The sequence below is a fragment of the Abramis brama genome (genome assembly GCF_963993115.1).
Source record: "Abramis brama genome assembly, chromosome: 15".
In the NCBI taxonomy this organism is placed as follows: domain Eukaryota; kingdom Metazoa; phylum Chordata; class Actinopteri; order Cypriniformes; family Leuciscidae; genus Abramis; species Abramis brama.
This window is the reverse complement of record NC_139977.1, coordinates 17843006-17855324: the sequence shown is the minus strand read 5'-3', so window position 1 is coordinate 17855324 and position 12319 is coordinate 17843006. Positions and strand designations below refer to the sequence as shown.

General features: G+C 36.9%; 2 protein-coding genes across 5 annotated transcripts in view; both read right to left on the bottom strand.

The window, feature by feature from the left end:
• ankhd1 (ankyrin repeat and KH domain containing 1) overlaps positions 1-6991 on the bottom strand; it is a 54117-nt gene extending 47126 nt beyond the window's left edge. For 3 of the 4 annotated variants that reach the window (XM_084137446.1, XM_084137447.1, XM_084137448.1), the window contains exon 1: positions 6531-6986. In XM_084137446.1, the coding sequence (XP_083993572.1) occupies positions 6531-6794 (264 nt within the window). In that variant the 5' untranslated portion in view covers positions 6795-6986. Of the gene's footprint in view, positions 1-6530 lie in introns of all 4 variants that reach the window. The other variant, XM_084137449.1, reaches the window with a different exon arrangement.
• An 898-nt stretch (positions 6992-7889) lies between these two features.
• On the bottom strand, positions 7890-12014 carry LOC311097271 (deoxycytidine kinase 2). The gene is made up of 7 exons (XM_084136841.1): positions 11796-12014; positions 11106-11221; positions 10802-10995; positions 10555-10702; positions 10333-10448; positions 10145-10244; positions 7890-9131 (listed from the first exon to the last, which is right to left on the bottom strand). The coding sequence occupies exons 1-7, from the start codon at positions 11887-11889 to the stop codon at positions 9105-9107; spliced, it is 795 nt and encodes a 264-aa protein (XP_083992967.1). The 5' UTR covers positions 11890-12014; the 3' UTR covers positions 7890-9104.
• Positions 12015-12319: the final 305 nt, after the last annotated feature.

The window sequence follows — 12319 nt, the reverse complement described above, 5'->3', positions numbered from 1 at the left end:
GTCTTGTAAATAGTTGTTTGTTACTAACCTCAAAGCGCTATTTCAATCCTGTTATAGTAAATTTATAACATGGTTTGGAGTGCCTTGCAATAGATGACAATGTGTAAAATAATGACTTAATAATAAAAGCTGTGGCAGAAAAGAGACGAGCACTGATAAAGCGTGTTCAGTAAGCTCGTAATGCTAACGTTAGATATAAAATTTGTATGTTATCAGCTATTGCGGACATTGACCGTGAGATGGCTGGGACGAACATGCAGAAAGTTTCCTCTTCCACAAAATAAAGCCTGAAACTCGTCGCCAGTCCACCAGTTTTTTTTATTAAATTCCATATTTGCAAACAGACAACTCTTACTGCATGAAGCCACGACACAAACCGCAATAGATTTTTAAAAAAAGGGAGGTTAAAAATAAATAAAATGCTGCGTGGAGTCATCCAACCAAAATGCGGCGTGAACACAACCAATCAGCTTGTGCAGCGCACAAGTCCCACCCCTGAAAGTTCCTGAACTTTGAAAAAGTACTACCTCGTGAGCAGGGACTATCGGAGGGGGAAATATTTACCCGGAACTTCATTTAGACCCTGGTTCCTGCGGTGTAAACACATCGAGTACCAGCCCAAAGTTCCTAGTTCCTGGGGAAAGTTCCTGCGGTGGAAACGCGGCTATGTATGCGCACGCATACACGCACAAGCTCAGAGCAATATTGTAAGTTACTGCATGATAATACATTTTTAACTAGCTGAATAATAATGCATCACGATACACAGTCTCACTTTTAGTTATGTCTTAACTATTATAGTATTTCGAAGGGCAAAAACAAACTTTTAACTATTGGCTTTACTTCAAGTCAGCTGTCACTGTAGCGCGAGGCCAGTAGCATATAGCATTACCTCCTAAGCCTGAACAAACTCGATCACGTTGAGCTAGGGGGGCGTGGTTTCAGCTCCATCCACGCCCCACCTCTTTGACCATATTGTGTTATCCGGGAGTGACACGCGGTCAAGATGGCGACGTCCGGCTACGCTCACTTTAGGCTTCAAAAACGCTCTTCAGAAATCTACAGGTGAAGTCACGGACACTACATCCATATTTGTTTTACAGTCTATGGTTTATATCCAGCTGGTCACTTTTATGCATTCATTAGCCGGCAAAGTTGCATGTTTAAAGCTAGTGATGTGATTGCTTTCTCAACATTGATATGTTCATGCAGCCGACAGAAATAAACAAATCAGAAACGCATTCGATTCAATTATTTTTTATCACTGCAATACATATTGTAATTTTGATTATAAATATAATAGATCATATATAGAAGCAAATAAAGTGAGAGACTATACATGTAATATACATTTATGCAATTTTAATGCTCTGGCCTTTGCAGATATTTAAAGATGGCCATCTTTAAGCACAGCAGACTCTTTCAATTTATATGAAATGGTAAAACTTTACAATAAGATAATATTTTTAGAATTAACTAAGGTTAATAAATGTAGTATTGTCTATTGTTAGTTTGTTAATTTCAACATTTACAACAGTTTTAATATTTATTTTATCGGTTAACCTTAATGTACGATGAACTAACATGAATGATCAAGGTACAATTGTCTTGCTCAAATATTAATACATGCTGTAAAAAAAAAAAATTGCATAATGCATTTCAGGGAACTACACTAACCTTTTCCACTGGTGGCACTTGCGCTACTAACTTTTTCAGTTACTGGCGCAAAACATTATTTGGTTGCACAAATTATTTATAGTAAGCCGCTCTGGATAATAATGAACAATAATGAAACTGTATTGCATACAGATGTGCTTTTTATTTTACTTGCCATCTTTTAAACCACATGCCTTCTTGTTTTTGTTTTCTTTAACATTGGTTGGGATAGATTTACCGCAATAGAAAATACAGTACACAATAAAGTGCAAAATGGTGGTTGGCACAGATGGGCAGACTCCTGAACTCTTAAGTAGTGATGCACCGATGTGAAAATTGTGGCCGATACTGATAATAACCGATATTAATATTGCTGTTATGGCCGATACCGATATCTCTGTATAGAAAACAAATTTACTGATAATCAAATAAAGAGATTTTTTCTAGAACACTTTTTTTCTTTTTTCTTTTTTTACTTTAGAAATTACTGATATTTGTCACCTTTACCTGTGTGCAAAATATGTCACACATAGGACACGCATGCATTATATTGCATTGCATATAATGTGTGCTGGTCAACTTGTCTAAAATTAAGAAACCCTTAGAAAACATAAATATCGGTATCGGTAAAATCCACTATCGGTCAACCTCTAATTTAGGCTACTTCACAAAGTTTCTAACATACTATGGTGCATGGCTGAAACAACTCAAGTTTTTAAAGAATCATCATAAACTGGAACTGCACAAGATGATGAAACTCCAACTAGACCGTTACATATGGATAAAACTGGCAATGCAACGGAGAACTTGCTCTGAATGCATGTGTACTGTATGTACTCGGGTTATATAAAGCTGCTTCTCAAGCCGCAGTACGGACACTACATCCACAGCCTTTATAAAAATAATAATAAAAATTATTTTGCATTTAAAACTTTAAATTCTTTCGCATATATAGCAATGAGAAACTAACCCTTGCACTTAAATACACTCTGAACTACACAATAGTACAAAAACTACTCAGAGAGGATTATATACAATTCTGATACAAGTTTAATTAAGTCTATTTCCGTCTGTTTCATTAATGGACTTTTTTTTTTAAATCACTTGCTGTTTTTGAATTAATTACTTCAGTATCTTTATTATGAATCAATTTATATTTAATTCATACAGTGAAGACTATACAGTGTTTTATTTTTACATTTTATTCAATTTCTGTAGTACTTCTTAAGACATGTCAAATAAAACTAAGCTACTGTACCTGAAAAACTTAGTTTAATTTGTATATTTTTTCTATTGCATTTGTACTGTTTATTTATTTTCATTTTATTTACCAGTTTTATATTTGCAAAAAATCTTATCTCATCTTATAAATCTCTTCCCACCCCTATTAAACAGACACCAAAAATATATGTTGCACTAGCCAGGATCTAAACTAGAAACAAGGTAGAGGGATTGCTAGGTTTGTATACGATTAATCTACAGTTTTCCCCAAAGACAGGGAGTTAACATGTAACGACTGTAGTTGACTCCCTCTTCAGAAAGCAATATGCAATTAATTAGAAAACACATGCTGTGTCATAGGCCACAGTCATGTGAATGGTCTTGGTCATTAAATGTGTTAAGAGAAAAACACACACACACACTAACAAATGCTCACAAGAAATACCTTTTTATGTTAGGAGTTTCCATAAGTAAAAAATATTATGGTGTAAGGGTGTTCATAAGACATTAAGATAAAAGATGCTAATGAGGGATTCAGTAGAGGACGAGGACTTAAACTAAGTAAAAGCAATGCAAACTTTGATACTAAATGTGTTTTTTTCTATTCTCATAAGAAAAAGCATTTTGACATGAGGGCAGAAAAGGGCAATTGTCCGCTACAGGTATGCTGCTCTTTTCATCTGACATTTGACTGACTCAGGTATTGATTTAACAAAGAGTCTCTGAATGAACCCAGAACATCACTTCTGTGCCTGTTAATATATAGGACATATAGTGGGTTTCCACATGTTGACCAATGTGTGAAAAACAACAACACACTCACACGAAGTGATTAGAACAGTGTAACCATACAATTAAAATTGTCTTTAAAAATTCCCATGACCTTTAACATTTCATTAATTTTCATACTTTTCCCCCAAGCACGCAAATCGCACTTTTGAAATTCCCTAATATTCCCAGATTTTCCAGAACCATGAATATAGCTTATAGAATATAGCTTATAATATAGTAGAGGCCTATATTAAGAGAACAAATCACTGTAACAATTTAAAGTGACACAAATAAGATACAAGGCTCAGTATCTGAAACGGACTATGCAAATGTATGACTACAGACAACTGCAGAATTCCATGTAGAACTAATACAAATCAAAAAGAATGTCAAGAATTTAAATGTACCTAAAAAATTGAGTTGATTCGTAATTTAATGAATGTAATGTAACAACTTCTCACATGATCCTGCTTCCAGGTCAGACTGAATATCCTGATTCAGCAATACTTTGGGTTGCAGAATGACTAAACTTGTTTTTCACATACATGATTACATTTCTAAACATATTTAGTCTAATTTTAAGTCATAAAGCATAGAGCAGACTGACTCGTGAAGCAGAGTGACCTAACAGGAAGTTCATTCAGAGTGCCGGAATTCGTGGGAATGCGGGCCCTACCTGAGCTTGTCATCATCTCGGTGTACCTCCACCGACTTTAATACCCCTCCCCCTAAATTCCAAACAAATACCAACAACACATGGGTAGGGGGCAACCATTACAAGTTATAAAAGGCAACAACAGACACACCCCTGTACTCCAGACAGGGGGGCGGGGGATCACATGCAGCTCTGAAATACAACGGTGTATGCATGTTTGTAATGTTTCAGCACAGCTTACTCCCCGAGAACTTCATTTGACTTCAGTCATTTACATTAAAACAGGCCTAAGGTTGCTCTGCAGTCAACAACGCGTTCATATTTTTTTAAACACTTCACACTTTGTTGTGGAGCAAGTATGCGATATACCAATAGACACGATAAAGAAGAAGAAATTCGTCAACCGGTAGAGATTGTGGTTATGCTCTCATGATATGCTTCGTCATGAAAGTCTATCAGTTGTATGCGTTTTAAAGACATGCCAGTTAAATTTAAAAAATGGATACACAAAACAAAAACGTAAATAAAATGGAAGTAGTAACATTTTATTCCATTATAGTAATGTACATCCAAGTGCAACGAATAATAAAACACTTTTTTTTGGATGAGACGGTTTTGATATGTGGCCGTTGCACAAAATCTTGCAGAAGTGGAGTTTACGTGGAGTAAATGATTGGAGAAGACCAGAGAGAAGTCTGTAGTTTACGCTGGAAGATCCAGATATTAATAAAATAGAATCCATGAATAGAATAGAATCATAAGATCTAGAACATGCATTTAGAAAACAGACAGGGTGAATTTTATACAGATCAAGCCCAATTTGCCACAAAAGAGAACTCAATTTGGTTTTCACACACGATAGATCGACCTGAAAAACAAGTACCGTTTACTTAATTTGCATCTCTTTTCTATTATATTTATGTGTCCTACAGCTCGTAATTACTTTTATGTAAAAGTTGTCAACTTCAATGAAGACATTAGTTAAGCTAGTATTATTTTTTGTGGTGAAATCAAATTTGGTGTTAATAATTTCAATAGCCTACTATCTAAACTTTTGATAACGCAACAACCTAATTTGAAGCAAACTATATTGTGATACATGCATGCATTAATTTCTCATCATGCAATTCTTGCATGGCAAATAGACGTCATCTGTCAACAAAAGGTAAATCCATACAATCCTTTAATCAAAATTAAGAATCAGACCATACCTCTGGCAGGCTGTTTGAGTATTGCAAATGCTTGAATAAAGTGGAAGCATGCACTTGATTCTATTAGACGTTGCTACAGTTTTAGAAAATATTCCTAAGTGGGATTGATAATTATCAATCTACAGGACCCCAACAGGTGCATCTTGATACAAACCCACATGACAAGTAGCCCTGAAGCCCAGCGCCACACTTCATGATCACAATGGCTAATGATTGTCCCTCTGACATCAAATAATAATTATATCTAACCTTAAAGCTTGTCGTTTTAACATTTGCGTCCCATGAAATAACAGATCCTGCTGTGTGGATACATTTACATGTCTTGATCCTAAGTACAAGTGCTGACACTAAGGTAATGTGAACGTTAGAACATCATGCATCTACTGACAGATGTCAGATCTAAGTCAAACCTTAAGTTTACCAACACAGTGCAAAGGCCTGGCGAGGCACCGTCACGCAGATAAGCTTTGCTAAAAAGCTAAAATTTCCAGCTAATATTTAGATACGTACCAAGAGCCACTTAGCCTCCCGGCTAGCGATATTTCTACATCCTTCAAAATGAATGTCACTAAGACGCGACGTGTGATAAGTTACACTTTAAAGGCGTAAACTAAAGTGACAAGTGGTTGAAATCGGTAAAATTATTTGGGATGGCTAACTAGCAGACGATGGCGTTGCCCCCTGATGTTCTCTTTAGGCCCAAATCGCCGCCTTCATCTGAGCCCGTGCTAAGCTAAGCTAACTCGCCTGAATATGAGCTATTTAGAAACGCAACTGGCAACGTGGGTCGCGCGAAACGCTACTGAAATAGTTGCTAACGGCGCTCCGCGCAAAGGTGTTGTTGTGTAAATGTTGTCAAAAGTGGGACGTGATAAGTCGGCCTCTTTAGATGAGGTGATTAATTCCAGGGTTTTGGTGGGTTGGGAATGAAGCCTATTAGGGCTAGCAGGAGTTAGCATGTGAGCTAGCACACACACACTCTCTCTCCACTTTCCTGCAGGCTGACTCGCTCTCACCTCAGACACCTCATCCTCGTCGCTGCCGGATCCGGGGCCTGACGATAACACCGCGGCCGCTGTGAGTTTGAAGTCAAGTCTGTCTGTGGTGGGCCCGCCAGCCTCGCCGAACAAGCGGACTTTCTTGCCACCAAGGCCCCCGAGTCCGGCTCCTGGTGTAGCTCCAACCCCCATCCCTAACGCAGGGGAACGCGGAGTCACCGAGTCAATCTCGTCCTCGAAGCCGTCCGTCAGCATTGCCGTCCCGGCTACTGCATCCTGCATACTTTCCTAAATAATACGTCTATTTGTGAAGGTAATGTTGTCTTTTCACTTTCTTTGGGGTTATATTGTTATAAAATAATTACGTTTTACTTCAGAAAAATCCTCAAACTCTCCTGAAGCGAGAAGAGAATCTCTTTCCCCCAAGCCATTAACTTTCTAACAACCTATCCTACTTCGTTCCATTTGTGTATTGTCCCGCCCTTGTTCAAAATATGCGTAGGTTATTGGGCGCGAGAGTTAAGTACTGGAACCTGATTGGCTGCAACGCACGCTACTCAAGAGAAAGCACGCGACGTCAAGGTTGGTTTACAAGAGGGCTTTAAGATTTAACGCCAGGAAACATCCTTTAGTAAAGACGATTGGACGCGGACATGCTTGTCACAAATTCCCGCCCTCTCGATACGCCTATTTTTGTCTTTATCGAGAAAGTAGAGGTTAATTTGTTTCAGAATCATATTTAGGAAGTTTTGTAAATTTTCGAGGTGTCATGTTTACAGTAACGCAGTGGTAAGATGCATCAGATTAGTCGGTCACTAACTGTCTAATTATTTAATAAGTATAATATCTAATGTGTTGACAGTTAAAAGTGTAGCTGTCATCTCTTTGCGTCCGATATTAAGCAACTCTTACTATTTAACATGTTAGGACAACTGTGTCAATAACATTATGTTTAGAGGAGGGCGCGACCGACCTGGGTGAAGCAATACCCGGATTTCTCTGGAAGATTTAATTATGGGACTTGTAGTTTAATTTTGATTCGTATATAATATTGTACACAAAGGATAATATCCTTCTTTTTTGGGAAAATCTTATTTTTTATAGGTTTTTTTTCACATTCTTCTGCATAAACATATTTAGCCTCTTATGCCACCTGGATTCATTTAAAAAATATTTATGACTTCATTGAATCATTTTTATGACTCTATGTAAAGCTTTTTCTTGGCAGTTAAAACTGAAAACTAATTGGAAGTTATTCAAAATCAGATAAAACTTTCTCCTGCATTAAAAGCCAAATGCAATGTTCACAATAAACTCTGTTTAGATGGCAATTGTAAGCTGAATAAAGATTTTAGACTTTAATAATGTGACACTCAATTTTGAATGTGAAAGATTAGAACAATTACAAGACAGTGGTTTAATATTTTTCAGTAACAGACAGTGGTTTAATATTTTTCAGTAACAGACAGTGGTTTAATATTTTTCAATAACAGACAGTGGTTTGATATTTTTCAATAACAGACAGTGGTTTAATATTTTTCAATAACAGACAGTGGTTTTCAAATGACAGACAGTGGTTTAATATTTTTCAATGTGACATTTTAATATTCTAAATAATAAAACTCAGTTTGTTTACATGTGAAAGGTTTCACTTGTCACTGGTTGCACTACTTGTTTTATCTATTTGCACTGCATACATTGTGTTTATGAGTGAGCTCATAATATCATTAAAAAAATAAGTTTCTTCATACTCTTCACTATGAGTCTAAAATATGAATATGGGCCACATAACCTTAGTTTGACATGTACATGCCACAATTATGAATCCTGTTCATGATTATGGTATTGCAAATGCATTTCATTGTTTCTCATGTCAAATGAGCTGTAGGTACATGTCTGCATGACATTTAAAACAGTGATACATTTCTTCAATTTTAAATGGGTAAACCAGTCTGAACAAAGATAAAATTAACCTGGAAATTGGTCATAACTGAATTGCCTTCACTGACCATGAAAGCCAAAAATTATGAAACCAATCTTAATTTTAATAATGAACTCAAAATCACAGAATGAGCCAGCAGGTCCTCATTACTGAGTGAGTCAGCATTCTGACAGCCTGAATTAGAGGTATAATTACAGGAGTATGAAATATTTAAGAACAGAGAATATCTAGATGCATTTTTGAGATTTTATTTATTGCCACAGCTTTTCAGTTGTGTAAATCATCATTTTAAAACTGGCCTTTCCTATGTCTGTGGGAACCCTGTAATATTAAGGAATAGTCATCAGACCTAATGACAAAACTTATATAAATACTAATCTCTGCACTAAAAGCCAATGGTTTAAAATTGAACTGTATATGTTGTTTGTCCAAAAATATCCTGCACTTTACACATGATATCCTGCTTCAGTGCAGAAGAGTTAAAAAAAATTGTGTAAAAAATGAAATAAAAATAAAAATACATATGTACAACAAGCTAAATAAAAAATAAAATACAATCATAAATCCATTCAAATGACCAGAGACATGAATCATGAATACTAGTGAGGAATCACCAATGTACATCATTCACATATCAATTTACATTGAGGCTACAAGGAGCTCAGAAACTCTTTCACCTGAAAGAAAAGAAAAAAAACATAAAATCATGGCAATTCTAAAACACTTTACTGATGGGCCTGTTTCACACTGGACGAGTAAGCAGAGCATTTATTCCCCCAGCGCCAATGTTAAAGGGGTAGTTCACCCAAAAATGTTCTGTCATCATTTACCCTCAAGTTGTTGCAAAAAGTTGTGGGGCATCATTGACTTCCATAGTATTTTTTTCCATACTATGAAAGTCAATGGTGTCCCACAATGGTTTGGTTAAAAAACATTTTTCAAAATATCTTTTTTTCTTTTGTGTTCAGAAAAACAAAGAAATGTATAGGTTTGGAACAACCTGAGGGTAAGTAAATGATGATTTTTATTTTTGGGGGAACTATCCCTATAACAAATTTAGACTATTCACACTGCACGCTGAGACAGCTTGTAGCAGGAGCAGAGCAGAAGCGCAAGTGCCGCGATCGTTTTGGCATGGAGTCTATTTTTGCTACGCCGCTCACGCTGGATTAAAGCCACAGTGCGTTGTTCTTATTCAAAATACACCCGAGTTCAAATTTCACCACAAAATCATAAGTAAAGTGATCTATGTTTCACAATCACCAAATAACAATCAGCGCTGTGAAAAAATTAAATAAAATACATGATAACATTGCCAGGAGTTTTTGCCCAAACTTCAAAAGCCTGTTTAAATTATAAAAACTAGTGGTATCTTAACGATAAGATTACTTTTATCATATAAACTACATATATACAGCATGTTATATGAATATGTGTGTGGGACAGTAGAAGAGGAACATTGTTGCATCGCAGCAGAGTTTGCTGCCCATCATAAATCAAAGCACGTGAGGAGAACATCTGAAAAACATGACAGAATGGATGATACTCGTCTGTATTTGCGGAAACACAAGCCACGGGTCAGCTGCACACTACAAACGCTGCCTCCGCTCTGCTTGCGCATCCAGTGTGAAACAGGCATAAAAGGCAAAACTCTTAATGATGGCATTTGTCCACAGACCCATATACGTACCTTGTCAATTACACCTTCTTGCTTAATTCTGTCATTTTTAAAATCCTCATTAACATCCAGGACCAGTATTGGCAGGTCTTTAAGATACTCAAAATCCAACCTGTATACGACAAGAGATCCATTTAGATAATTAATCAATGAAAACAGCTGAAATACAAGTTTTAGCACATATTAAGTTGACCACTAACTTTGTGGTTCGGTTGGACAGCCAACACTCGTGCTTATAATGCAGCTTCTCTAGGTATTCCAGTGGAATCCCCTGTTCCTCCTCTCGCCCTCGGAACTGAAGGCGCTGCATACACCTCTGCAGATCATGCGTTAAATCAATGAATCATAGTATATCCTTACATTTACATCACTTTTATATTACTACAGGTGATCCATTCAACATGTAAGGAGCTGCTAGATACCTCGGGATCAGCACGAAGATAGATCATGGCGTCCAGCTCAATCTGGGACTCAAACTGAGTGAGGAGCCACGAATGCCAGTCTTGGTAGATGGCCCACTCGGTCTCATTCAGATCTCCAGACTCAAAGAGGTTGGAGGCAAACACATATCTGGAGGATTAAAAACATTAAGACTTTTTCAGTTCAATACCATTTTACATGTCTTTTTTATTGTCTTATAAATTGTTGCGAGAAGCTGTTTGCATGTACCGATCACTATAGACAGAACGCTCAAAGAACTGGACCGGTTTCTCTGCCTGCTGAAGTTTGGCAGAAGGAGGCTGAAGCTGTGAACGGACACGACTCAGGCAGGCGTAGGTCTGGAATGTGTAAGACCAGCGACTGGGCTTGTCATATAACATCTGCAGCAGGTTGCCTCCACTCTTCTGGGATGTGCTGAGCTCCTACAAGGTTTGAATGGGATATATTATTAAAAGAACTCCAATTAACATTTGAGACTGAGTTTGAAGACACTCCTTAATAAAAACATCTTGTATACAGACACATACTGTACCTCATACTCGTTCTCTGTGGTTTGTACATTGCACCACTTCCCAATGGGCTCTGGTATGACCTCCCATTCCTCTGACGCCCGTTCCAACAACCGCACAAAAGTTGACTTCCCTGCCGCTGTTGCACAGACATACAGGTTTTAAAATTCACAATACCAAAATAAACAGTCATAACTTGTGTTGTCTCATAATTATCAAAGATTAAAACAATTCCCTAGATGTTTATATATTTGTATTAATTGCCAGAAAAATGCTTAAACCAAAAATTATAGCAGTATGACATTTTATGTCATAAATGTTTTTTGTTTTTTTTACTATAGCCTGGTTGTCATGGCTCTGCAACGTTATGAAACAATATCCTATAGTTGTCAACCGTTCTTTTATTTTTTTTAAGATTTCGATTTTTTTAAATGCTATGACCTAACATGAGGGACGTTTGATGAACTATTTCAAAACAATTCAGTCATAGTCCATGGTTGTGAAGCCTCACTCTACAAAATAGATACAGTAACGTTATTTGGCGCCAACAGCACTAACGTTAACGTTACTGTATAACAATACAAGAAAGCTCTCGTGCACATTACTAGTTCGTTTAATAAAAATAAAAAAAGTGTTAAAAACACTTACATAATATATTAAGTGCGTTTTATTTTATGTAACGTTATATTATTTCGTTGATTAAAGCAACTTACCAATGTTTCCCTCTATTGAGATCTTCAATGCCCTTTTTTCGAAACTGAGGTCAACGTCGAAGCTTGAACAAAATCTCTTGGGAGGAGTAGCCATTATCGCATAAAATACTTGATTTGTTTTATATATTTTCTTAAAGTCTCTAAAACCAGCTTAAATGTTCCCGTGCGCGCCCAAACAGTTTTGAACTGCTTGAAATTCGCGGCAAGCTTCACATGGTCAGAGACGCGGGGAAGGGCTCTATAGTACTCGTTGTGTGATTGGCCAAGCCCACAGAAGCCGCTGTTTCATTGGTTGTGACGTTTACAGTGCGCTCAGCTGCGACTGCCTTCCCTGACGTGTTTCCTCCTGTTCTTTATCTAGTAAACAGAGACTATGCGAGACAACGTTAACCTATCAGATCTTTAAAATATGTAAACCTCGATTCAAATGGTAAGTGATCGCAGATATGGACAGAGAGATCCACATTTTAGATAGATTATATATTTTAGATAGATCAGTTTACAAGGAAATCATTGTTATTACA

What these genes read in the sequence shown, in the direction of transcription:
- LOC311097271 (XM_084136841.1), bottom strand. Translation starts at nt 11,889, where the DNA reads ATGGCTACTCCTCCCAAGAGATTTTGTTCAAGCTTCGACGTTGACCTC. An exon ending in CGTTCTGTCTATAGTGATCG is followed by an intron (nt 10,703 to 10,801) that starts GTACATGCAAAC and finishes TTAATCCTCCAG; the next exon opens with ATATGTGTTTGCCTCCAACC. An exon ending in AAGAAGGTGTAATTGACAAG is followed by an intron (nt 9,132 to 10,144) that starts GTACGTATATGG and finishes CTTTTCTTTCAG; the next exon opens with GTGAAAGAGTTTCTGAGCTC.